General features: G+C 43.1%; 1 protein-coding gene and 1 long non-coding RNA gene across 3 annotated transcripts in view; one reads left to right on the top strand and one right to left on the bottom strand.

Moving 5' to 3' along the window:
• The window catches only part of WWTR1 (WW domain containing transcription regulator 1), a 132,865-nt gene extending 109,959 nt beyond the window's left edge, over positions 1 to 22,906 (bottom strand). Inside the window, exons 1-2 of the mRNA XM_025880680.2 lie at positions 22,610 to 22,906; positions 21,748 to 22,181 (exon numbers count right to left, since the gene is read on the bottom strand). Coding sequence (XP_025736465.1) covers positions 21,748 to 22,178 — 431 coding nt within the window. The 5' untranslated portion in view covers positions 22,179 to 22,181; positions 22,610 to 22,906. The remainder of the gene's footprint in view (positions 1 to 21,747; positions 22,182 to 22,609) is intronic.
• LOC141373844 (uncharacterized) lies at positions 22,195 to 24,818 on the top strand. 2 transcript variants are annotated; one of them, XR_012380188.1, is made up of 3 exons: positions 22,195 to 22,374; positions 24,186 to 24,271; positions 24,513 to 24,818. It is a non-coding gene; the product is annotated as an uncharacterized lncRNA (long non-coding RNA). The 2 variants fall into 2 exon arrangements; XR_012380189.1 differs by lacking the exon at positions 22,195 to 22,374 and adding an exon at positions 23,066 to 23,983 and having other exon boundaries at positions 24,513 to 24,817.
• The last annotated feature ends 480 nt before the right edge of the window (positions 24,819 to 25,298 follow it).

The following is a 25,298-nucleotide window of genomic DNA, read 5'->3' as shown; positions in this document are numbered from 1 at the left end:
GGACTGAGTAAGTGCTATACAAATAATGCAAAGGCATATCAAGCATTCTATAACCCAGCTTCTGAAGATGACAACAGCAACATGGAAAAACCTCATTATCTCCCACCAAGCGTCCTTTTTCACTCACTTTCTCCCATTTATTCATCCTGAGATTCTAAGTTCTAGGAAGAATAAAACATGCTCCCTGCCCTGGAGGGTGGGCCTCCAGGGAGAAATAGGCCAGAAAACAGAACAATGACTATTCTCTGCCAAAATCCATGCATAATAAATGGTTGAACAAACATGCCTGGTGGGCAGCCAAAGCAGCAAGTGAAAGACCCTGGACTAGACAGACAGGCTGGTGTTCCCCATGCAAGCCTGCAATTCTCCTGTTAAAAAGCATCCAGTGCCCTGAGGTAAGGCTCGGCTGGCATTCACCTTTCACCCGCAGGGCTGCCCTTTCCAGAAGTGCCTCAGAACCGGGAACCACTGAGGCTCTTCCCTGCCCTGCTTCCTGGTGGCTCACCCTCCGGGCCTGGCCACGGTATCTCCTCACCATGCCTGTTCCTCACAATTTATTTTTTTTTATTTTATTTTTTTTAAAGATTTTATTTGACAGAGAGAGAGAGAGACAGCGAGAGAGGGAACACAAGCAGGGGGAGTGGGAGAGGGAGAAGCAGGCCTCCCGCCGAGCAGGGAGCCTGATGTGGGGCTCGATCCCAGGACCCCAGGATCATGACCTGAGCTGAAGGCAGATGCTTAATGACTGAGCCCCTATCTTCAATGTTTTAAACCTGGAAAGTTATAGATGTCTTTCTTTCCTTTATAATTAATTATATAAAAATACCATATATAAAACACGTTACATAACTATATCAAATAAATTGTGGTTATTTTTTTTTAAAGATTTTATTTATTCATTTGACAGAGACTGAGACAGCGAGAGCAGGAACACAAGCAAGGGGAGTGGGAGAGGGAGCAGCAGGCTTCCCGCGGAGCAGGGAGCCCGATGCGGGGCTCGATCCCAGGACCCCGGGATCATGACCTGAGCCGAAGGCAGACGCTTAACGACTGAGCCACCCAGGCGCCTGTTCCTCACAATTTAAATCAAAGATTCTAAGGCCACAGCCTGAATGCTTTGACAATGCTGGCCAGGAAGCTCTGGGCAGAGCGCGCAGCCAACAGAGAGGAGGGACGCATGCCTTTTCTGCACAGGAGGGAGAAACACATTCTGCAGGGGAGGTCTTAACTAAAGAGCCCTGGATGGTCCGAATCAGAACAGGGCTCCATTCTACCCTCAACTTCAGGGGGTTGTGATAAATGTGTGGTGTCTCCCCAACCGGGACCCCGCTTGTGCATACTCACAAGGGATACAGTGCCCATACTTGGAAGACGTTTAAACTATCATACAAATGCAGTCTTTTTTTAGTAACTGGACTTGAGTCTCATATCCTTGGATAATTACTTAAAAAAAATCTCCCTTCACAAATGATAAAAAAAATTCAAATGAATTGAGAATTCAATTTATACTAGGTCTTTCAGATGAGGTTTAAATAACATTACAGTCCCACTATTAGAATGGGTAAATAACCTGTACTTCAAACATATGATGGGATAATAAATATTAAAATAGATTATCTAGCTACTGTTACAGAAAAGCTTTAAGTAGGAAAAAAAAAAGAATGTTAAAGTAACATGTAAAAAATATCTGAACCAGGTTTGTACATGCACAGATGTGTATGTCTGAAGGACAGACCATGAACTGGGAAGGGGGCTCACACTCTGGGAGGACAGGCAGAATCGGGAATAGAGAGTAAGAGACACTGTCACTTTGGCTGAATTTCTCAAAACACAAGTGTTTAAGTATAACTTGGGTAATTTTTTAAAAGGAAAAATAGAGGGGCGCCTGGGTGGCTGAGACGTTAAGCGTCTGCCTTCGGCTCAGGTCATGATGCCCCGCGTCGGGCTCCCTGCTTCCCCCTCTCCCACTCCCCCTGCTTGCGTTGCCTCTCTCGCTGTGTCTCTCTCTGTCAAATAAATAAATAAAATCTCAAAAAAAAATAGGCAAAAAAAAGAAAAGAAACAATAGATTCTGTTGCATGTAAATATACGATCATCTATGAATAAAGTAAAGCTGGTTTATAATTTTAAATTCTTCCTCCCTTTATTCTGGTCAGAAGGGGGCTCATTTTCCACTCTTCAGAGATCTGAGAAGATGGTAATATTAAATTCTGGTTCTGTGTGACCTTAAGGAGCATGTAAAGAATAAAAGACCCCAAGCCAAATCTTAAAATATATTAATAATGGATGTATGATTTAGAATGTGATGCTCCCAGGAGAAATGATTCTCCTGGGTTTATCTGGCTAAGCTTCCTTTCAAGTTTGTTTGTGGATGATGGTGATACCACTAGGAATGAACTTGAGGCTGTGTTTAAATAATTGCAACCAACTAGCTCCTCTGACATCTTTGTATTCACTATTGACACAGTTAATCTGCTTAATTACAGTTTTGTTGATATCTCAAATTCCCCTATTTACTTTGCATCCTGAAGAGTCCTTTGAAACCTAAACAGTCTACTACCTTCTCCAGCTCTGTTTGGAAAGTTTACAATCTTACGATTATTTAAGAGGGGCGGGGAGGGGCACATGTCCAGCACTGAGTGCAATGTGGAAATAATCTAGGAATAGATAAATATACTGAATTATTCTCAGCAACTTTTGCTCTCTTGGATCATCATTGTTCAGTCTGAGGAAGTGATTTCTTAGAATTTATAGTAAGACTGATAATTAAATACAGAAAACAAAATATATTCCAAAGTGTAATATACTGTATGTATACCTACTATGGTGGGCACAGAACCGGCATCTGCCACAGTATGTTCTCAATAAATATTAATTGGCTTATTGCATAGGAAAGAAGTACCAGATGACTTAAATAATGAAGAAATAAAAAATCATTTCTATTTCTTTCAGCAAATATTATCTGAACTCATATGTGTGCCAGGCATTGCCCCCGGTACTGGAGAGTTACAGGCAAGGTGAGATTTCTTTTTTGTTCTTAAGAGTTCACAGATTAAAGAATGAAAATAAAGCATAAGCACTTTCTGTTGGGGCAAAACATCAAGGGTTGCCTATTATTTCCAACGCTCAAATTCATATCAAACTTCTTGTACTATTACGTCTAATCTAAAAGCATCCATTTCTGCCTTTGACCACCCAGTAACATTTTGATTATTTTAACAGCATGTTCAACATCAGTACTGATCTCAACAAGTATTTCCTGGTACCAATATGTGCTAGGCATGAAGGACAATACAACACCAGGTCCATATTCTAAGAGCTGACTTGTTAGGGAAATGAAATAAATCCATTCATTCAACGACAAGCCTTACATGACATTTTAATGGGACAAGAGAAAAGATCAAATGCCAAATTATTCAGACAGATCAAATTAGTCTGAGGATCTGGAGTAGCAGGTCATCTTTTCTAGCTGGTTGGTCCAATAAGGTGTTAGAGAGGAGATGGGGTTGGCTGAATGTTAGAAGACATTCTAGGCCAGTTAGAGAAATGACACGCTACTCTTCATCAGCAAGTCCAAAGACAAGCCGGTTTGTATGAACTATGCAGAGGCCCTGAGCATAAAATAAAAAACTGGAGAGAGAAGGACCTTCATGATCATAATGGGCTGCCTTCAGGCCTGTTTATTAACATATTCCAAAAAAATCACTGCTCAGTTACATCCACGTATGCCTTGACATGAAGGTGACTGCCTGGAAAGGGATACAAGTCCCAAGTAGAGAGCAGTACATAATTCCTTGACATTTGTAATTTTAAAAGAGTTCATATGAAGGGCAATGGCATTAGCATAATACTGGCTCTGGACTTTGGATTTTTAACCAAATGTTCAAAATGAGTCGTTTCTCTTGTCTCTATCTGTGTCCCTCACTCTCTTGGCTCATTGCTCTTTTCTCTTCCTTTATTTTTCTCTCTCCACCCTTTTCTGTGTTAAGTTAAAAAAAAAAAAAATCAATGCCACAAGCCTGTACGTTTAAATTCAGCCCACATGACATTTCCTTCGAGTTTAATTGCTTCCATACAATTTATATCCGCTAGTCACGCTAGACCCCAGAGTATTAAACATGCTCTTTTACAAAGAAGCTCTTGTCCTATAATAACCCCCATAATCAAAAGTGCAGGAATTATGGGTAAGGCCCAGCCAGATGATGGGCGAAACAAACAGGTTTTTAATTCGGGCAGGAAGCAAATCAAAGCCAGCCACTCCACCATCAGGCTTGAGAGCAGAAACACTGGGGCACTAGCTCAAACAGAAGTCTGGGTATCTCTGCACATCCAGCAAGTCTAGAAATCAGATAGTTTATCTTTGGGTCACCACACATGCCACTTAAAGACCCCAGGTTACATTCTCTCTGCTTTCAAGTCAGCCCATCCAAGAAAGACCTATTGGTGGTCTCCAAGGGCCCCTCTTCAAAACATCTTTAAAATGAATAAATCATTCTTCATTGTTATTCTGAGTAGACTAAAATTACCTCTTCTATCCTCCTATAAACTACTCAGGCAGTATTTCTGGCCATGTTCTATAGGAAAGAACATCTACAAACATCTCAAGATGTCTTATAAACCCTTAACTTTCTGGACACCTGTTCAACCTATCCCATTATCTTTCCCTCCGCTAAACAAACCACCTCCCCAAAAGTTCACCTTTGAAATTTACACCTGTATAGAGGCACAAGCATGACTCCTTAGATCTCCCTTATTCAGGTAGCCCACTTTGTTCAAGAACTGTGCCTATTTTTCTTACAAAATCCCTTTAAGCAACATTTATGGTCCTCCTTATAGTCAGATAAATGCCTCTCTAGCAGGATCAGAAGTTTCAAAAACAAAACAAAACAAAACAAAAACAAAAAAAAAACACCAATTTTTAATTCCATGCAATCTCTCCTCATGTTCAAAATCCATTCAGGGCAAGAGCAAACAATCTGAACTACTTATCAGATCCACACACTCACATCTTAAAGGATTTATTCAATGTTTCTACAGCTTACCCCTCTGCTTATGCTTCCTTGTTGATTTTCATAAACCAATGATTCTGTCTATGAATAAAGGTTTGAACCAATACACTCTGGATCAGATATGTTATTCTAGTCTTAGAAACTGACAGATGAAAACATTTTGCTTACTTCCAATGAGCTACTTTCAACCTATTTTCATAAAAAACCAATTTCTACAGTATCACTAAAACACAATGCCATTTGAGTTTTATTTATCTTTTGCATGCTATACATGTGTATTATTTATTGTAGTAGTCTAGATCTGTACACATTCAAACCCATAATCTCTTTATGTATCAAGTCACTAGGCAAATCAAAGAAAAATCAGACTTTTAAAACATCCATTTAGAAGCTCATACTTATATTTTGGGAAGGAAACCTTATATTTTATTTATTTATTATGCCATGTCCTTTTATCTTATTCCACAATGTAACTTTTTTGTTCTACACTTGGCAGACTTTACTCTCACTGTACAAAACAGACATTGTTTTAAAAACCCATTTGTAATAAGTGTCAGTAAGTATGATCTTTCACTTCAGCTGAAGCAACCCTGTGGCATCAGTTTACACCTCCATGCTCACTTGGAAGTGTATAATACTCTTTTTCAACAGCTCTGGAAACTAGACTCTGAAGAGATACATACCAGTCAACCAGGATGTTGACCAGGGCTCAGAAGGACCTTCAGAGAACTCTTCAACTTTGTTTTAATGCTTACAATGACTTTAATTAGCCACACCATGGGCCCTCTGATCCACACATGGGGTGAGCTGGACATTCCAAAGCATGTGCAACTGGGAAATCTGCGTCCTGTAATGGTTTTCAACTAATTAACTAGGGCTGGCCAACTATTAGGTTAAATGAAAAGCACTATGGCAAAACCTGACTCACTTTACCATGGCTAATAATTTAAAAAAGGCTGTGCTGGTCCATCCCCTGCGCTGCTCACCTGACAAAGTTTCAGGCAAAAGTTTCAACAATTCTGGATCTAACCTTTAAAATCGTTTCTTTCATGTTGACACTCCAAACTGTCCATAATTATTGACCCTACAATCTAATCTGCTCCTACTGTTAAGTATCTGTTAATAATCACTGACTGCTCAATAGTTATTAAAATGTAAGCAACAGACAAATACAGAGAACAATGGATCCACTGTCTACTGTATGGGTTTACAGCCCTTAGACCTTTGCTGAGAACTCCGCTTTCCAAAGCCCAAAGCATAGCCCTTGCTATTCTAACACTTACAGAAATGCAACATCAATAAATTTGAATTTAATTTTTTCAGACCACAAATAACTAAACTTTAAAAGCCTAAGTAAAGAAGCAATTATATCTGTAAAACACACTCGGGTAAAGCTTTACCTTTAAGTAGCTCATCCTTTCTCTCTTCCTGGCTTTCCTTCAATTTTCTCCAAAATATATTTACGGTTGGATTTTATGTTAAAATGCACAAAAAGACAAATACATGTTGGATGGTATAATTACTTAAGAGGAATTCATATTTGCCAAAAGTTCTATATGCATAGGCTAGTTATTTCACACAGTACATAGAACAAAGACCCATGAAAGTGGAAACAGTTGCACTAGAAAATGTGTCTTCAGAAAACATAAGTACTTTTATAAACAGCACCAAAGTTCTTTGCTTCTTTTATGATTCTTAATCCCAGCTACTAACTTTACATGTTTATACAAATCCCAAACCAGTAATAAGGCTACCAGGTACTCCCAAATTAGCAGAAGGCAGCAGAATAGCCGTTTTTTTTTGGTCAGAGAAAGAGAGAGGGAACACAAGCAGGGGGAGCAGCAGAGGGAGAGGGAGGAGCAGACTCTCCGCTGAGCAAGGAGCCCGATGTGGGGGTCAATCCCAGGTCCCTGGGATCATGACCTAAGCCGAAGGCAGCCACCCAACTGACTGAGCCACCCAGGCGCCCCCAGAATGGCCTTTTGACTACAAAATGTATCCAAACCCAAACTCCAACGCAAACCAGTTTGATATAATCAAACGTGTTTTATTTACCTTACATTGTGAAAGGGTAAACTGGCCTCCCATTTACCTGCATTAATTTCGGAATCCCCTTTGCCAAGTATCAGAATCAGTTCCGGCAAATGGAGAAACAAAAGATAGGAGAGATAAACGTTTATCTGAAACAACAGTTCCGTAATATTCTGAACCATAAATTTTTAACTGATACTCACCAACCATAATCTGCTATTTTTATGGCCACCATTAAGTATGACACGTCCCAGCAATAACAGTCCTGTGTGCTACAACTGTGGCAAAGGTTTTACCACAGTCAGGACTGGAGACTGTAATTTTCCTCATGGCAAGGGATTATCATATCAATTAGAGTAATATTTTTACCCAAGTCTTTTAACTTATCTCGGTCAGTTATAAAACACTGATTTCAAACCTTGTTTTAACTGGATGTTTGAATAAGCAAATGTGTGGTCTTTCCATATGGCACTGGATCTGCAAAGTGAGAGAACCATGCCCCTTAGCAGGGACATGGTAGAGTATACGGGAATTTGGGGGATGCCCCTCATCTAACTGAGATGCTTATTTTCTTCATTTTTTCCCTCTTCAAAAACTAGATTGTAGAATTAGTACCCCAGGCCCCAGCTTTTGCTCTACCCTGGGGAAAGAAAGCAGCCTCAGTGGAAAAATCCATTCACTGAAAATCTGTCAGTTCTCATCTTCCTAGAGCTCTAAGAAACATGACACAGAATTAACCGTTCCTCTTTCTTACAGACAATTTCTTCCCTGGATTTCCTGTACTATTTTCTGCCTCTTCTCCAATCTCTCTGGCTGTCTATCCTTTACAGAGTCTGGACTTTTCTCACTCCATCTGTAACCTCTCTCCCCGGGATCTCAACCAGACCTGGATTAGAATAATTATATGTAATAATTACAAAATTACAAATAATTACAAATATTACAAATAATATATTTGTAATTCTAATTAGAGAGAAAGGTCTGCAAATATACGTATATCTCCCTTGGATATCTTAAATTCACCTCAAACTCAACATGTTAAAAATTTTCTCGACCTCTTCTAAACTTACTTCCCGCTTGTCACAATTACAGGCACCTCTGTTCGTGTCAGGGACTGCCAGCAACTTGCAAATCTTCCTTCTCACCTCTTTTCCTCACTCCCCATATTTAATCCATCACCAAAGCCTGTCAAATTACTTCCTTAATATCCCTTAAATAGTTTCACTTCTTCCCTTTACTAAAACCACCAAAGCAATTTCCCAGCCATTAAATCACTCTTATGAGTACCTTCCATCCAGAGTGGGAGATTATTCAAGTCACTGCTCCTGAATTCTGAAACTGCAGCTAGAATGTCTACCCCCATTTCATCCCAGTATGGCCCACAGCAGAAAGTCTTTGAAAACCTGATCAGTTTTCAGAGCACCAAAGACATCAGCCTCCTGAACCACAAAGCTAAACTCCAGGCTCTGAACCACAGTTACACCAACAAAGCTTTTCATCCTGAGACCTCTCCATCAGGCATCACATCTAGTTCTCCATAATTTAATCCACAGCTATACTCAGTCCTGAGGTTATGTGAGGGTCAGCAAGGAACAAAGACCACCCACGCTGTGCTTCCCACAATACCAAAACAACAAACTGATGCCATTATAAATGAAGTCATGTAATGCATAATAAAATCCCTGGAAAATATACAAGCAATTGTGAATAGTGGTTACATCGAGGAGTAAAACTAATGGGTGGAGTACTTTCACTTTTCACTTTATATCCTTCAGTTCTGCTTTATTTTTTATTAAAAAAAAAAAACAGCTTTTAGGGGCACCTGGGTGGCTCAGTCAGTTGAGCATCCAACTCTTGGTTTTGGCTCAGGTCATAATCTTAGGGTCCTAGGCTGGAGCCCCATGTCAGCCGGGAGTCTGCTTGTCCCTCTGCCCCTCCCCCTGTTCCTACTCTCTCTCTCAAATAGACAAAAAAAATTTTTAAAGCCAGTTTTTAAAAATAAACCTAAAAGTAAAATCAAGTCAGTAAGAGTTATGTCTGAGCCTGGGTGGCTCAGTTGTTAAGCGTCTGCCTTCGGCTCAGGTCATGATCCCAGGGTCCTGGGATCCAGCCCTGCATCTCCCTCTCCCACTCCCCTTGCTTGTGCTCCCTCTCTCTCCCTGTGTCTCCCTCTCTCTCTCTCTCTCTCTCTAAAAATCTTTAAAAAAAAGTTATGTCTGTTCATTTTAATTACATTTATCATTTGTTTGCATTTTCTACTTTCTGATGTCTGATGGGTTATCAATGGCTTCCTCAACCTCTGAACCCTAGGCCACGAACTGTTTTTCATGAACAAATTGAGAGGAAGACGAATATTCAGTATCACAGTATTTGCAGAAAAGCCACCCCAAAGGAGTATGTATTTTTACTAAATTATCCAGCATGTGTGTTTTTCTCCACTCACCATGTTTTGCACTGAGTCTGTAGCTGACAGTGCTTGCAGGTAGATTAGTCACAAGAAAGAACAGGATTTAGGATTATCTACAGTGTTCAAAATTGAAGTGTGCCAAAGCATATTTTTAAAACAATGAGCACAGGGGCCAAAAAGACATAAAATATATTATGTACTAGAAAACAGATGATAATCATTCTTTGTGCCACAGAATTTGTTTTCATATTAGGACTCAATATTCAACATCTTAATTATTTTTGTGAAGTTATTGAGAGGTACAATAAATTGGTTGGTTGATACATAAAAGGCAGTTGTAAGGATGGATGCAAAAATAAAATGATACGTAGGTAAATGGATGGTGGATGAGAAGAAAGAAAAAAGAAAAGAGAAGAGAAAAAAGAAAAGAAAAGAAAAAAAAAGAGTTAAGAGAAACGTATCAGCGTCTCTCAAACTATCTGTGGAAAGGGATCAGTGCTTTTCTATTTTCAATCTGTCAAGATCGGTATGTGGTCCTATTGTAGATGCCTTGTACATAGCTTGGGCCACACATGACTCATCACACAAATTTGGCACACCCAAATTACCGTGTTCAATTAGACAATCCCACCGATCACGTGCTTAGATGTCGAAGCAATATCATTTTGTATACAAGTCTCTAAACATTCTTGACTTCTGTATCTAGTCTGTAACGGGTGAGTTACATACATCTGCACACTAGTGTCAGTTCAGAGACCACACTTTGAGTCGCACTGAGATACTTGATCAGCCACTTCACGCTGGGATGCCATTCATTCCAATCGGTAGGGCATCCATCTAACTGGCCAGTGTGCATTTGCCAAACCATGCACCACCTTTGTATAAGAAGGGTGGGTATAATGATTAATAGGGTTAGGATAGTAGGTGATAGATAAATTAGATAACAAGCAAGCTAGATAGGTAATTAATTAGATAGGGGCCATACTGCTGCTCTTTGTGTAGAGTATCTCTGGATAAAGTGTTAACAATGGTTCTCTATAACCAGGGATCCAGGGAAGATCAGAAGAACTTGTTTTTCCATCTTCATTCCATTTTCATTCCTCCAGTAGTGTTTGGGCATATATTATTTTTATAATTAAAGAGAAAATCGGGGCGCCTGGGTGGCTCAGTCGTTAAGCGTCCGCCTTCGGCTCAGGTCATGATCCCAGGGTCCTGGGATCGAGTCCCACATCAGGCTCCCTGCTCCACGGAAAGCCTGCTTCTCCCTCTCCCACTCCCCCTGCTTGTGTTCCCTCTCTTGCTGTGTCTCTCTCTGTCAAGTAAATAAATAAAATCTTTTAAAAAAGAGAAAATCGTTAACAATCTAAATGTCCCATGAATAAGGGATCAGTTAAAAAAAATTATGCTACATCCATACGATAGACTACTATAGTCATTAAAGAAATAAAACAGATATATATATGTACGGAAAAATAACCACCAAGAAATACTAAGTGAAAAAAAGTGCCGGTGAGTGTGTACAGTACACTACCATTTGCACTGCACTGAAAACAGTCTAAGTGGGTATATACATACACATGCTTAAACTCTACATAGAGTTTCTTTGGAAAGACAAAAGAAACTGGTGCTCTAGGGAGAGGACCAGAGGATTAGGGTAGGGTGAAACTTCTCACAGTATGCGCTTTGGTACTATTTGAATATTTTTTTATCATTTATGTGTACTTATTACCTAGTCAAAAACTTTTTTTTTTTATTTAAAGACGTTATCGGAAAACATTAACACGTGACTCAGCATTGTGACTTCATGTGAAAAGTCTCTCGACAGGCTTCGCTAACAGTTCAGGAAGGATGTGCTTGAGAGGGAGTTCCCGAGCTGCTCAGCCAGGCACCCTCAGGGAACAGGACCTAGGTGGGCTTCGGTGGAATAACTGTGCTCTGGAATCTCCACTTTGCCTCTGCCCCGTTGATCAGTCTCAGAGAAAACTGAGAAACTATCCAGAACCACAAGAAAGTATTCTGGAAACAGCCAGACCCGCAAGCTATTCGTTTATAAGCAGAAATGGCAGATTCAGTGGGGGTGGGCCTGACTCAAGGGTAGCCTCATATCCTACTAACTTGGAAAGCAAAGACCACCCACTACTGTGGAACAGCATATGCTAAATTGAATATATGACAGATAGATCTATGGAGGGACAGATGGGTGAATGAATTATTATGAAAGGTTCTATTATTTCAGACTCTTTTAAATCAGTATAAAATCCTTAGTTCCTTAAAGAACTAGGAAGATCTCAACATAGGAGGCAATGGTGGGGTCTTGTGCTACATTTGGATAAAGCCAGGACTGGTGTATCTCAAAATTAGGGGATGAGAAAATTGACATTGAGTAGCAAAAGGTCAGTATGCCCGTCCTAGCTGAGGTTCCAGAGCCTCAATGGGACGCACAGGTCATCCACCAAACATCACTTACCTTTCAACCCAAGTCAGGCCAAACGTTTCTGGGCCTCAAAAACATACCCTGAGCACTTCTGCCCCTGAACTTCCCTTCCTACCCCTCTTTCCCAGAAGGCCTCTTTGTTCACCTACCCACATTCCTCCCATTTTTCAAGGCTCCATGTATGTCCAACCACCTCTACAGAGACTTCTCTGAAGAACCACTCCCCTTCTATCTACCTTCTCCACTGCCTCATAGTATGCGGAGCTAGGATTTTAAACTTGTAGTCCAAGGGGCACAGACATGATGCAATTATACTCCCAAGCATGGCAGAGTCCCATGAGGAATTCTAGTGCATGAGCTTGCAATGCAGATGGCCACCAGCAAGTGTTAGAGGAGTCCTTCCTTATCAAGCACGCACCTATGTGCCAGGCACTGTGCTCAACTTATACAGTGATGAGCAAGACAGATATCAATCTTGCCCTCACGGAGGTGATGATATAGTGAAGAAGAGAAATAACTAAACAGAAATATGGCACTAGTGTGGGGGGCCTGTGAGTCAGGGAAAACCTCCCGCAGGGGTGGCATCGAAGCTGATGCCTGAAAGCAGCATAGGAGTTAACCAGGCAAGAAGCAGGAAAATAATGTTCCAGGCACAGGTAACAGATTGTGCCAAGTTCCTGGGGCCAGCGGGAAGACAGCCAATGTGAGAACTAAGGGACGTTCAGCACGGCTGCAAGTCTCAGACCTGTAACCATAATAGAAACGATTGCCTTATTATGACACACCTCCCAAGAGCTTCCAACACCACAGTGAGCAGCTGCTCTAGGCTCTACGGCCACAGAGGGCCCGGAGGCCGCTATTTAGCCTGATTTCGTCTGTGTTCTCCTCGTCTCCCCAGCTAGACCGTCAGCTGCCTGAGGTCGGGGAAACCTGCCACACATTTCTCCCCTCACAGCATACCGCACAGGGCTAGCACACAAGAGAAGCTGGTGATTTTTCATTGTCGATGCTGAAACAGCTAACGATCCTTTTGGTGGCATGAAGGAAAGGTCTCGGGAGATCGCACACACATCCCTACCACCGCCATCTCACCTGGGACCAGTAAGAGTAATAAACTGTCAGCAGTGCTTACTGTACCAGCCATGTCTCCCTTTCTTATCTATCATCTGCTGCGCCTGGATGGGACATTAGAAGTCCAGGAAGGGGTGCATGCAAATAAAGAATACGTTGAAGGAAACTCATGTGACCTAAGGATCTGCCATAATCCTACCTCTTATCCTGAGGCGACTTTAATGGAGAATTCTGGGTTAAGAGTTTAGCAATTACTGTGTCAGTTCATTCCTAAAAAAAAAATAACCCCAAAAAGAAAAACACAAGTAGTTCCCAAAGAGCATCCATTTAGTAACATAAGCTCCAGGCTTCAGTTACTGAGCTATGGCTGAGAGATTTCCCCACACCCTACCACACCTACCCAAATCTACGACTCCACCTTTTTTGTTTGTTTGTTTTTAAGATTTTATTTTTAAGTAATCTCTACACCCCGTGTGGGGCTCGGACTCACAACCCTGAGATCAAGAGTCGCAAGCTCCATTGACTGAGCCAGGCAGGCGCCGCTACAACTTCATCTTTACATGCTTCTCTGCTTTCTTTCTCCTGAAGTTTTTATAACTCTCCCACCCTCCAATTTAAAAAGAAACATATGGCGCGCCTGGGTGGCTCATAGGGTTGAGTGGCTGCCTTCAGCTCAAGTTGTGATCCCAGGGTCCTGGGATCGAGCCCCGCATGGGGTTGCCTACTCGGTGAGAAGTCTGCTTCTCCCTCTCCCCCTACTGGTCCCCCTGCTTGTGCTCTCTCGTTCTCTCTGTCAAATAAATAAAATCTAAAAAAAAAAAGAAGAAGAACAAAAAAAAGAAACATATGTTTATTGAAGGACATCTGGAAATACAGAAAGGCAGAAAGTAAACAAGAAAAATCATCCAGAATTCCAGAAATGACCATTGAAAACATTTCGTACCTATCCTTCTAGCAGATACACACACATACACACACACACCTTTAAACGTAACATCAGGATTATGCTATTATCACTAGGTATTGTAACTGTTGGTTTTCTTCTGTTATATCCCACTTGTTTGATATTTAGGACTTTTTGTTTCCAAGCATTAATAATTAACTATTAAATCAAGAGACATAAATGAAAACATACTACATATCCACAAAGAACACTGAAAAAAAAAACAAAACTTTTAACTTGATTCAAATATAAAAATCTCAACTATAGGTGCCTAGGTGGCTCAGTCATTAAGCGTCGGCCTTCGGCTCAGGCCATGATCGCAGAGTCCTGGGATCAAGCCCCACATCGGGCTCCCTGCTCGGGGGGAAGCCTGTTTCTCCCTTTCCCACTCTCCCTGCAAGTAAGTAAGTAAAATCTTTTTAAAAAAAAATCTCAACTATAAAAAGGCACAGAAAAGGTTTCCCAAAGTATGGTCTGTAAAACATTCCTGAGTGGATGGCAAAGACAATAGTTGGAATAAAAATGTTCAAATCACATGTGTTTGTGAAATACTGGCTTAAACAAAAATAAACTAGTTTTTCTGATAAGTGACTTTGGAGTACTTAATGTATATTGTGAAATTCTAAGAGAGGGATAGAGCATGCAACATATCCCAAACTTCCTGGTCCAGAAACCCCATGTTCACAAAGCATCTGAATGGACTGGGGTTCCAAAGAATACAGTTTGGAAAACACTGCTCTCCTGATATTTCAATGCACTAAAACATGCACAGTCACCCTCAGATCAGTGAAAGGGCCACCCTCTCAGAATCTGCCCTTCATTAATAAGCTAATTACTTCAGTCCCATCTTTCAAACCACCTTTCTAAAAGAAAACCATCCCCTGGACTGGTTGATTTTTTTTTTTTTTAAGATTTTATTTATTCGAGAGAAAGAGAGCATGAGCAGGGGGAACGGCAGAGGGAGAAGCAGACTCCCTGCTGCGCAGAGCCCAATGTGATACTCCATCCCAGGACCCTGGAATCATGACTTGAGCTGAAGGCAGACGCTTAACCAACTGAGCCACCCAGGCGTCCCTAGGATTGGTTGATTCTTTTACTTCCATCACCCTGTCCTGTGATTAGATACGTAATTGAAGAAGGAAGAGGAAGGAGAGAATGATATAGAAGACTGTAATTCCTACAAGTCCTAACTGGTCAACAAACAAAACCGAGGACTCAATACAGCAAAACTGCTGTAGAGGACAGCAATTTATTTCTCATCAATCTCTGCAATGATAAAGGCAATGAGAAGCAACCTGGCTCTTTTCTTCCCTTGCAACTACTTTACTAACATTATTTAATTAACCCTCTTAACAAGCCCTCGTCAGTGTACCTGATCCACTAGGTCATCTGCCTTCCCTGTCACATCTGTGTTCCCTATAAAATGATACACATTTATTAATGGTGGAAACCTTGACATGAATAAAATATAAATAGGCACTGTGGATATACTATCACTTCTGGTTTGTTTTTTTCATCACCTCTCTCTCTCCAGCACCCAGAGCTCCAAATTTGACCACCCAGACAGAGCTCAGAAGCAAACTCCAATGCTCCATCCACCACTCCAGAGTTATCTGGTCACCAGGGAGACCTAATTATAGGGCCTAATTATGGGCACGTAATTGGCATGAGGCATTGTGGTGCAGAGGCACGAGTACAGGTTTTAGAATCACATAACTCTAATCACACCCCTGCCACTCACCTGATACATGACCCTGGGCCACTTCCTCAACTTCACTGAGCCTCAGTTTCCTCAAGAACAAAATGAGATAATATGTACCTATTCACAGGGTCACTGTGAGGGTTAAAAAAAAAAAAAGAATATATGTGAAAGTGCCTAGGGTTATTAAAAAATAAAAAAGTTTCACATACACGTGTTGGGAGTGTGCTCCACGGGTGATTCTGGGGTTGTCTCTCTGGAAAGCACTGACTCAGCTCTCTGCCTTGTCTGGCACAGAGCAGGTCATCAACAGATGTCACTTACTCCCCCCCTCCTCTTCTCTCTCCACTTCTTGATCCCTCCCCTCTCCCGCCTTACACATAAAATGGGCCCAACTAGTAGCTATGAGCCAGATTCCAAAAAACCGAAAAGTAGACCCTCTTCAGAAGAGATGCCGTATCCTCTGCCCAAGAAGCTTAAGTCACAGGGCACCCACAGTGAGCATTCCTATTTAAGTTTTTTAACAGGAAAATTGACTCAGTCTTTATTTTAAATTTAAAAAGCTGACTTACTGGGCGCCTGGGTGGCTCAGTTGGTTAAGCGACGGCCTTCGGCTCAGGTCATGATCCTGGAGTCCCAGAATCGAGTCCCGGGTCGGGCTCCCTGCTCAGCAGGGAGTCTGCTTCTCCCTCTGACCCTCTTCCCTCTCGTGCTCTCTATCTCTCATTCTCTCTCTCTCAAATAAATGAATAAAATCTTTAAAAAAAAAAGATAAAAAGCTGACTTACAATTCCAGATTCAGGTTGTCATTCAGAGCCATAACTATAACCAAGAGTCACACACCAACTTTCATACTATTGTCAAGGTTTCTGCATCTGATTTTGGCTGGGTAGAAAGGGTATGTGTGTGGACAAAGAGGCAACTGGAGGCAAGAATGAACTTGCACTGAAATTCTGCTATGTGCCAGACACTTCAAATATGTTATCTCATCTAGTCTTTCAAATATCATGAAATAAGGTATTACTCTTACTAACAGGTGTTTTACAGACAAAGAAACTGAGGCAGCTAACAATTTTTTTTAAGGACAAAAGGACCTTCATGAAAACAACTATATTATATTGCCACCCAAAGGTAAATTAAAAAAAAAAAGTCAGTTCTTTTTTAAGAAAATAAATATTTTCAAATTAAAAAGTATTTGAACATTTTACCTCCCATAAACACTTCTTAATAAGTTACTCAAGCATGGGCGCCTGGGTGGCTCAGTAGGTTAAGCGTCTGCCTTTGGCTCAGGACATGATCCTGGGGTCCTGAGACTGAGCCCTGCATTGGGCTCCCTGCTCAGCAGGGAGTCTGCTTCTCCCTCTCCTCCTGCCTCTACCTACCCCGCCTTGTTTTCTCTCTCTCTCTCTCTCTCTCTCTCTCTTAAATAAATAAATAAATCTTAAAAAAAAAAAAAAGGTTACCTAAGCATGTACTCCAGCAAAATGAGGGCACAAATCAAAAGAGGAAGACAGGAGAAAAGAAAATGGAAATGATGCTACTTCTGGCCATGGAGAGAAGTAAAGAGAAGTGCCAGGATGACAGCTCTGTTGGAGGCCTAGAGAACAATCAGAATCCAGAATGGCATAGAAAAATAAAGGAATCTGGGCATAAAAGCTTAGGGAAACAAGACGTGATAGAACTGATGGAATTTAGAGCCTAAAAATTTTTGAGGCAAATAATATATAAACAAATGAGAGGGCAATTAGAAATTCTTAAAAAAATGTTTCAGAAAGTCAAGGTCCAATTATGAAGGTCCCATCCCTGCCACTCACGTATCAGGTGAGTGGCAGGGATGGGATTAGAATTATGTGATTCTAAAACCTGTACTACTGCCCCTACACCATGATACCACAAATTTAAACAACTGATTAAGAGTTTGAGGGGTGCCTGGGTGGTTCAGTCAGCTCAGGTCATGATCTCAGGGTCGTGGGATGGAGCCGCATCCAACTCTGTGCTCAGGGCTTGAGATACTCTCTCCCTCTCCCTCTGCTGCACACCCCCCCCCAACTTGCACACTCACTACCGCTAAAATAAAAAATAAAATCTTTAAAACAAACAGAAAAAGAGTTTGATGGAAAGAAAGAATCCATTCAACTTTGGTGCTGGATATATCCTCCTTTGATTGCCCAGGAGTCCTGACACCAGACTGAATGTAACAAGTCTAAACTTTAATCTTAATATAAAAGGCAACGAATTATATTTATAGAAATGTAATAATGTAAATGTTGTCTCTAGATTTTCAACTTTAATAATAATTTATGAATAAGAAGGTCAAGTTAAGAGCAAAGCACAAAACTTTTATTGGTTATGGGTTCAGGGCCTGGACCGTTAAGGTGTCATGGACAGAGTGAATTGTAGAACAGGTAGCCCCCAAACCTCCTTGACTTGCAAAAGGGGGAGTCAAGAAATAAGCTGACAAAGAATAACAAAGGTGATCTAACAGACAAACTAAAAATAATATAAATATTAAATTTGGGGGAGGAAAAAAACAGTTTAAGGAGCTACATTCTCATTTTCAATCAGAAGTTAAAAGTCGATAAATCAAAAAATTGTGGTAAAAGCATATTAGGTTTAAGGAAGTAACAATCTAAGAATTAAATACAGAAACAGTTCAAATAAAACCTAAAAGGATCCCTCTGTGAGCCTTGAGGAGGTGAAGGAAACCATTGTTTTTCAACAAAAGTCCTTCTGTACTATTGGACTTGTTACTAAGCGCAAAGATCACTTTGTCAAAAATAATTTTCTATGACACTTTTCAGAAAAGGGAAAACACCAAAATTATTACTAAAAACTGGGAGTGGCAAGCAAATGTTATCACTGAAATTATATTTAATAGTGGGGATAGCAGGCTCCTGGGTGGTTCAGTCAGTTAAGCATCTGCCTTCAGCTCAGGTCATGATCCCAGGGTCGGGGGATCGAGTCCTGCATTGGGATCCCTGCTCAGCAGGTAGTCTGATTCTCCGTCTCCCCCTGCCCCTCTGCCTGCTTGTGCTCTCTCTGTCAAATAAATAAATAAAATCTTCAAAAAAAAAAAAAAGGAATGGGAATAAAATATTTTTTCTTATAGAATGTTACTCAAATAAAATTTTTCTGTTAAGAATATAAAGTCCTACTGAAGTCAAACTGTTTTCTTCTTTATAATTCTGTTTTCTGGTTTATGTGTAATAAACATGTATCCCATTTATAACCAGAATTTCTTTTTTAATTTTTAATGTGATCAGTGGTCAAAGTCAGTGTGCCAGGTGGCTAAGAGTCCAACACCTACATGCCCCCAGCCTGATTTATGAGCTTTAAAGTGCAGCAGGAACAGGGCAGTAATTTTCAGGGGCCGTGTGTTTTAACATCAACCCTCTCCACTTGTGTATGCTACCCTAAAGAAACTCTGCAAAGAAAGGTGTGACCGCTCAGAAAAGGTCCCCTTTAAGAGGTAGCAGAAAGTCATTACATCATATACATAGCAACAATCTTACCTAAGAAAATCACAAAAAGCTTTTTAAAGCTTCTTAATGGCCAGGCTTTGTTTCCCATAAAGCTCACTGTTCAGCTGGGGAAGTGACATAGGGGATTAAAGGTAGGAGTGAGGAAAATGGAAAAGTGCTCTGTAAGTAGTTGGCAACAGATGAGAGGTCCAGTCCAGGGTCTACCATTAAATAACCACATGACTTTCCCAAAGTCACACAGTCACCCTTCCCTGGCCTTGGGTTTTCTAGCCAAAAAAACAAAACAGAAGAAAAAAAAAATCAAACCTGACCCTGGTCCAATCTGAAATCCTTTTAATCTCTCATTTATAAAAGCCTTGACTGATAGAATCAATGATAGGATGGATGCCACTGTTAGCCCCATTTCACAGATGATGGAGCAAAATAGATTTTATGACAATTCAGGGTCAGTTGCCACTATTTTTCAAGCTTCTATTTAATCCATCAAAATATGTTGCCTCTGGAGGCTATGCAACGAAGTATGACACACAACATTGAACTTATTCCAACTTTAAACAAAGCCCCCCAAAAAGCTCAGATAACTCCTGGCAGATTGCTTGTCCTGAAAGACAATAGTCACAATGACTTAATTTCTTAAATTCCTTAGCTACTTGGCCAGAAAGTTTCCAGGGGCCGCATCAAATCAGGCTAGCCTACTACCTACACATTTTTTCAGCTGTGGTCTTCACTGACTATCCAAAGTGGAAGAAGATGTACTCTGCTTTGGGCTGCAGGGTGGTTGTAGTTGGGGGGATGGACAAATGAATCTGAGCAACTTTCTCTAAACCCGAAGCTAACTTCCATTTCTGCCCTGGTTTCAATCATTCCATCATCATGCATTTGTGCATAAAAGGGAATTTTTTTGCTTTTGGGGGGGTCCTTTTTTCCTAGCTTTCCTCTAATATCAGGCAAGCCTCTTATTTCATATTTTTAATAACCACAGTTATATATATCACATACTTGTGCAGGTGTATATTCATAAGCACAGTTTAAGTCATTTGGGACCAAAAAAGATCCCCCTAAATTACTCTAAATTATTGGACCATTTTTCTATTTGCATTTACTACTAAGTCCATTTCTATAAAAGTCGCAATAAATACTCAAAACCGCACTTACCTAAGTAAACTTAATACAAGATCATTTTGGAGCTTTATGTACCATAGAAACTAATGTCAGCCTTCAGAACAGTATCATCACATTTAGAAAAATGTCATGTTATTACATCACATTCTTGATTCCACCAGCCATTTAGAAGTCAAAGCATTGAGTACATGTCCACACTAACACTCAAAGCCTGGGGGAAGGCCATTTGTGGAATGACCATCAAGTCTGTTTCCGGACAAGTGCTTCTCAGCATCACACCAACCCCAGAAACAAAATAAAGAACCCCTCCTTGCACAAGATGTCAACAGCATTGGGATGGGGAAGGAATAATTGGTCACCAGTATGAGTCAAAGAGTTGACTACAGCAAACCTCATCCATTACTGTGTATTTGTTATAAAATCCAACTGACAGCAATCAAATACAAGTGACAAAGAAGGGCTTGATTATATTTTTAAAAGAGCACATAACGTCCTAGCATAAGTTTTAAACTAAGGCTTTTCCATCAAAGCAATTTCGGCTTTAAAATAAAGTCTAAGGCAGGTTCTAAGAAGAGAAGTTTCTTTCCATGGCAGTGAATGGCCAGTCAGTGCAGGCAATCTGGAACCAAGTGGACCAGCCACTGGCACAACCTCCAGCCAGGCCATCAATAGCCTGACCCCCCCTTGACCTCAATGGTTATGTTTCAAGTTCCAGCGTGATTTCTCCTCTGGAACATAATTATCTTAGGGTACCACAACTGAAACAATCTTCTTTATGTTTGTGAATGTATTTTCCCTTACAGTCTAATGTAAAAATTATCACATCAGGAAAGCCCTAACAACCTGAAAGGGAAGAGTAACAACAAAACAGGCTCCTGATCCGCTGGTATTTTAGGTTACTAACTGCAACATAATGTAACTCCTGACCCAATTTCCACACAATTGATTTTCCAGCCCACAACTACTTCACCACAGAGTTGCTAATTACATCACTGTGCTGTGTGGTCATTACATCCATCACTCAGCTGGGAGCAGAAAGGCCTACCAGGCAGTGTTCACTTTTCTAGCTTGCTTTTCCTAAGAATGGAGAGACTGCAGACCACCTACACTACCAAGAGTCCCTCTCCTTCCCAAGCCTCAAAAATGTTCTAGAATTTATCTCTGTGTCACATCCCAATGGACCAGGCTCTGGGGCATCTGAGTTGGAGTGGACAGGTAAGGGCGTAAGGGTTTGTGCCCAGAAGTCATTATTCCAGATTCAGGGCAAAGCCACCTATGTGTTTCATGAGCATCAGCCCAAAACTACTTTTTTTCCTCCTACGAGTTTCCAGGTCCCCAATCTTTTGGAAATTCCAGGACCCTGTTAGAACCTCACCAGATGCTCTTCTTCTGACCCTTTACACCCAGAGACTCACTCCCTACTTCCATCTTCCCAGATCTTTCGGAAACAAACGTGGAAGGACACACATGGCGCGCGCGCGCGCGCCCCCCAACAAGCATGCGCACCCTGGGCACCGTGACTGTGCCCCCTGACTTCGGGCTGACTTACTTGAGGAAGTACCTCTGGCCAGTGGCCGTGAAGGTCATCTCCCAGCCCGGGGGCAGCGGCAGCTCGTCGGTCACATCGTAGGACTGCTGGCGGAGGTGCGCATGCTGCTGCGCTGGACTGCCTGCAGCACCCGCGCCGGTGCCCAGCTGCAGGGACGCGGGCGACGAGTGCGAGCGGACGTGCTGGGCGCCGCTGGCCAGCCGGGGCCCCGGGTGGCCGCCGGACGAGTCGGTACTCGACTGGCGCGAGTGCGAGCCAGAGTCAGGCTCCTTGAAGAACGATTCGGGCAGGATCTTCTTCCGCCACGAGCTGGGCTTGGGGTTCATGACCGAGTTGAAGAGGGCTTCGAGGTCCGTGTCTAGGTCCTGCGTGACGTGGATCACTTGCTGCCCGGGTGGCGGGAGCGGGGGAGGCACCGAGGCCGGATTCATCTTCTGCAAAGAGAAAGGTCAGATCAGCCTTTTATTTAAAGTCGGAGGAAGGAGTCCAGGGGCAGAATAGAAACAAAAGAAAAAGAGGCGACAGATAGGTGTCCGCCTCAGGATCCCAGACACTCAGCGGTAAGGCCAGCCGGATGGGGGAGGGGTCCCTCCTGGCCTGGAGAATTATGCAACTTTCTTGAAGCAAGTAAGTTGCCGGGAGGAGGACAAGAAGGAAGGGCGGGGGGTGGGGGGGGGGTAACTGCACTCGGGAGGTGGCTGAACTGCTGGTGGCGAAGGACAGGTCGCAACTTTCCCGGGCAGGCAGCCCCCCCAAAGTCTCAACCCAAGCCAGCTCCACGACATCGCGATTCCGGAAGCCCGAGGAGCCCAGGCGCCCTGGGGTGGAACGGGGTGAGCGGGCGCGCTCCAGCGGGCTCTACCTGGGCGCGCAGCGAAGCCGAGTCTGGGCGTGCGGCGGCCGCCGTCCCGCCCGAACTCGCCGTCGGGCCTCAGTCGCTCGCGTGCGTCCCGAGCTCGCGGGGCTGTAGCCGGGGTCCGGCTGGCAAATCCCGACTTGGTGCCTGGCAGCCGAGGGGCTTCGGCTCTCACATCCCCCGAACTGGCCTCAGGCGTTTGTGCTCCGCGAGAAGGCGGAGGAGAAGCAGACAGCGCGGCCGCCGCGGCTCCCGGACTGTCCCATAAACAAAGTTTGGAGCGAACTCCCACTCCCAGAAAAGAGGCGGGCCCGAAAGTTGAGCTGTTGAATTATGCATAACCTCCAAGTCCTGAGCCTGCCTGCCCCCGCTCGTCCCTCCCCTTCCTTCTCCTCCTCCTTCTCCTCCCCCACTTCGGCTCCAGAGAACCCTGGGCGTGATAGGTACTTTGCTGGGTAAGAGGAGACGGGTGCCCCCCATCCACTCCTCCCGGTCGTGCGGACCTTTCCCGCGGAGCCCTGGACCTGCATTCCTTTGAGTTTACCGCGGACTTAGGGCGGGATCAAAGGGAAAGTGGCCTGCGCCTGTTTAATCAAGGGCTTGTGGACCGAAACTAAGGCTGGGGGCGGCGGAGGGCACGCGAGTGAGCGGCGCAGGCCGAGGAAGGGCCGGTCCTGGCTGCCGCACCCTCCCTTCGTGCTTGGTGCGGAGGCCCGGAGCGCCCAGAGCGCCGCGCCGATCCGAGGTTCTGCCTGAGGGCGGGCTCGGGTCCGCCCTGGCGCAGGGAGACAGGCCAGCCTTTCCACGGGAGGCTGCTTAGCGCTTGTGACCATATTTGGTCTGGCGAGGAGGCATCTTGGCTGTTTGGCTTGCAGTTGTCTGCTAGAGCGCAGACGGTGCCCAGAAAGTGCCTCTGTCACTAGTGCTGCGGCTTCGCCAGTGGGTGCGTTGTAAACAAACAACCTTGAAACCATTCGTCAATCTTTAGTCTCCTTGCGTGACTCGGGTCACTAGAACTTGAGAAGAAACCTGGTCAAAGCTGGGTACTGAAAATGGAGAGCAATCGCACCCCCCCTCCCCCGCGACATCCGCGCGGGTTGTGGGAGGATTGGAATGTCCCTGACGCCCTCCAGAGAGCCTGGAGCCGGGATGGAACCAGAGCAGGTGGCTGGGAGTAGAGAGGGTGCGCCAGTGACCCGGAAAAAACCACCCACCCTCCCACCGGCTGGATCTAGGAGAGGGGTGGAGACCCCCCAGCCCCTAGATCTAGCTTGGCAAGACAGCTGCGGGAAGTGGGAGGCAGCCTTGGCCTTCGGAGCAGCTCAATTCCTTCTTCCCTTGTCCCCTCTCCACTGGAGGGAAAGGGAAAGCGGCTGCGAGGTAAGTAACGTTTCACAAAGCCCTACCCTATGCCATTTGATTCAAACAGAAGTTTTTCGAAATAAGTCAAATGAGGCAATATATGTACAGACAGTCGGGACTTAACAGTGGTTGGACTTAACGATTTTTCCACTTTAGGATGGTGCAAAAGGGATATACATTCAAACTTTACTCGGAATTTTGAATTTTGACCTTTCCCCAGGCTAGTGACATGCCCTGCCATACTCTCCTGATGCTGGGCCTGGGCCACAGCAGCCACAGCTCCCAGTCAGCCCTGCCATCAGAAAGGTAAACAGCTTACACTTAACAGCCATTCTGTTACCATATAACAATTGTCTTTCACTTTCAGCTGTAGTCAATAAATTACTTGAGATACTCAACACTTTATTATAAAATAGGCTTTATGTTAGATGATTTTGCCCGACTGTAGGTTAATGTAAGTGTTCTGAGCACATTTAAGATAGGCTAGGCTAAACTATGATGTTTGGTATTAAATGCATTTTCACCTTACGGTGTTTTCAATTTACAGTGGATTCATGAGGACCTCATCCTACCTAAATCGGGAAAGATCGGTAAAACACTTAGAACAGCACCCAGCCCATCCGCATACCTCTCTGTTAAATAAAATAGAATTGTATTAAGTGCAAGTATTGCTCCTCACTATTTTTATAAGGGTGAAATAAAGTCAAAATCTGGAGTTACTTTGAAGGAGAAAAGCTTACAGGAAAGACAAGACCACCCCATAGTTTTGCCTTGGAAAAGGCCAGGGAGTATTTCGGGGCCACTCCCTGAATGGCTACTCCCTGTCATGCCCACAATAGAACAGAGCCCACCAAAATGAGGCACCTGTCACCCCATTATCTATACTTGAGGGTGTGCTCTGATTCCAGACTCCCCACAGAGTGGGAAAAATCAGGGCTGCCTTAGAGAAAGACAGCCACATGGGTCACCTTCAAAGATAAGCAGAGCATAAGCTCCTCTCCAGAGACTCTGGAACCCCAGATTTCCCGTGCAGCAAAATCCTCTGCCCATAGGACCAGCAGAAGGAAGGGGGAAGCGACATGTCACTCCACTGGAAATAGCATCAGCAAGCTATCGTCAAAAGCCACCACAGTTATGACAATGGGGAAATTAGCTATGAAACTAAAGGAAGTAAACGGACCAAGTGGTTACTAATCAGAAGCTGCAAGGCCAACTTGATGATTAAAGGATGGAAACTTCAGTCCAGCCCTACTCCAGGAAGGTCCTCACCCAAGAAGGAAGGGCCTGCTTTGTAAGGAGTTATCTGGCAGCTACCAAAGAAGAAAATGCTGAG

Source organism: Callorhinus ursinus, unplaced genomic scaffold, assembly GCF_003265705.2.
Source record: "Callorhinus ursinus isolate GAN/ISIS: 27379988/994484 unplaced genomic scaffold, GSC_fseal_2.0 scaffold1, whole genome shotgun sequence".
Taxonomy (NCBI): domain Eukaryota; kingdom Metazoa; phylum Chordata; class Mammalia; order Carnivora; family Otariidae; genus Callorhinus; species Callorhinus ursinus.
Note: the sequence above shows the minus strand (reverse complement) of the source record. Positions and strands in the feature narration are given on the sequence as shown.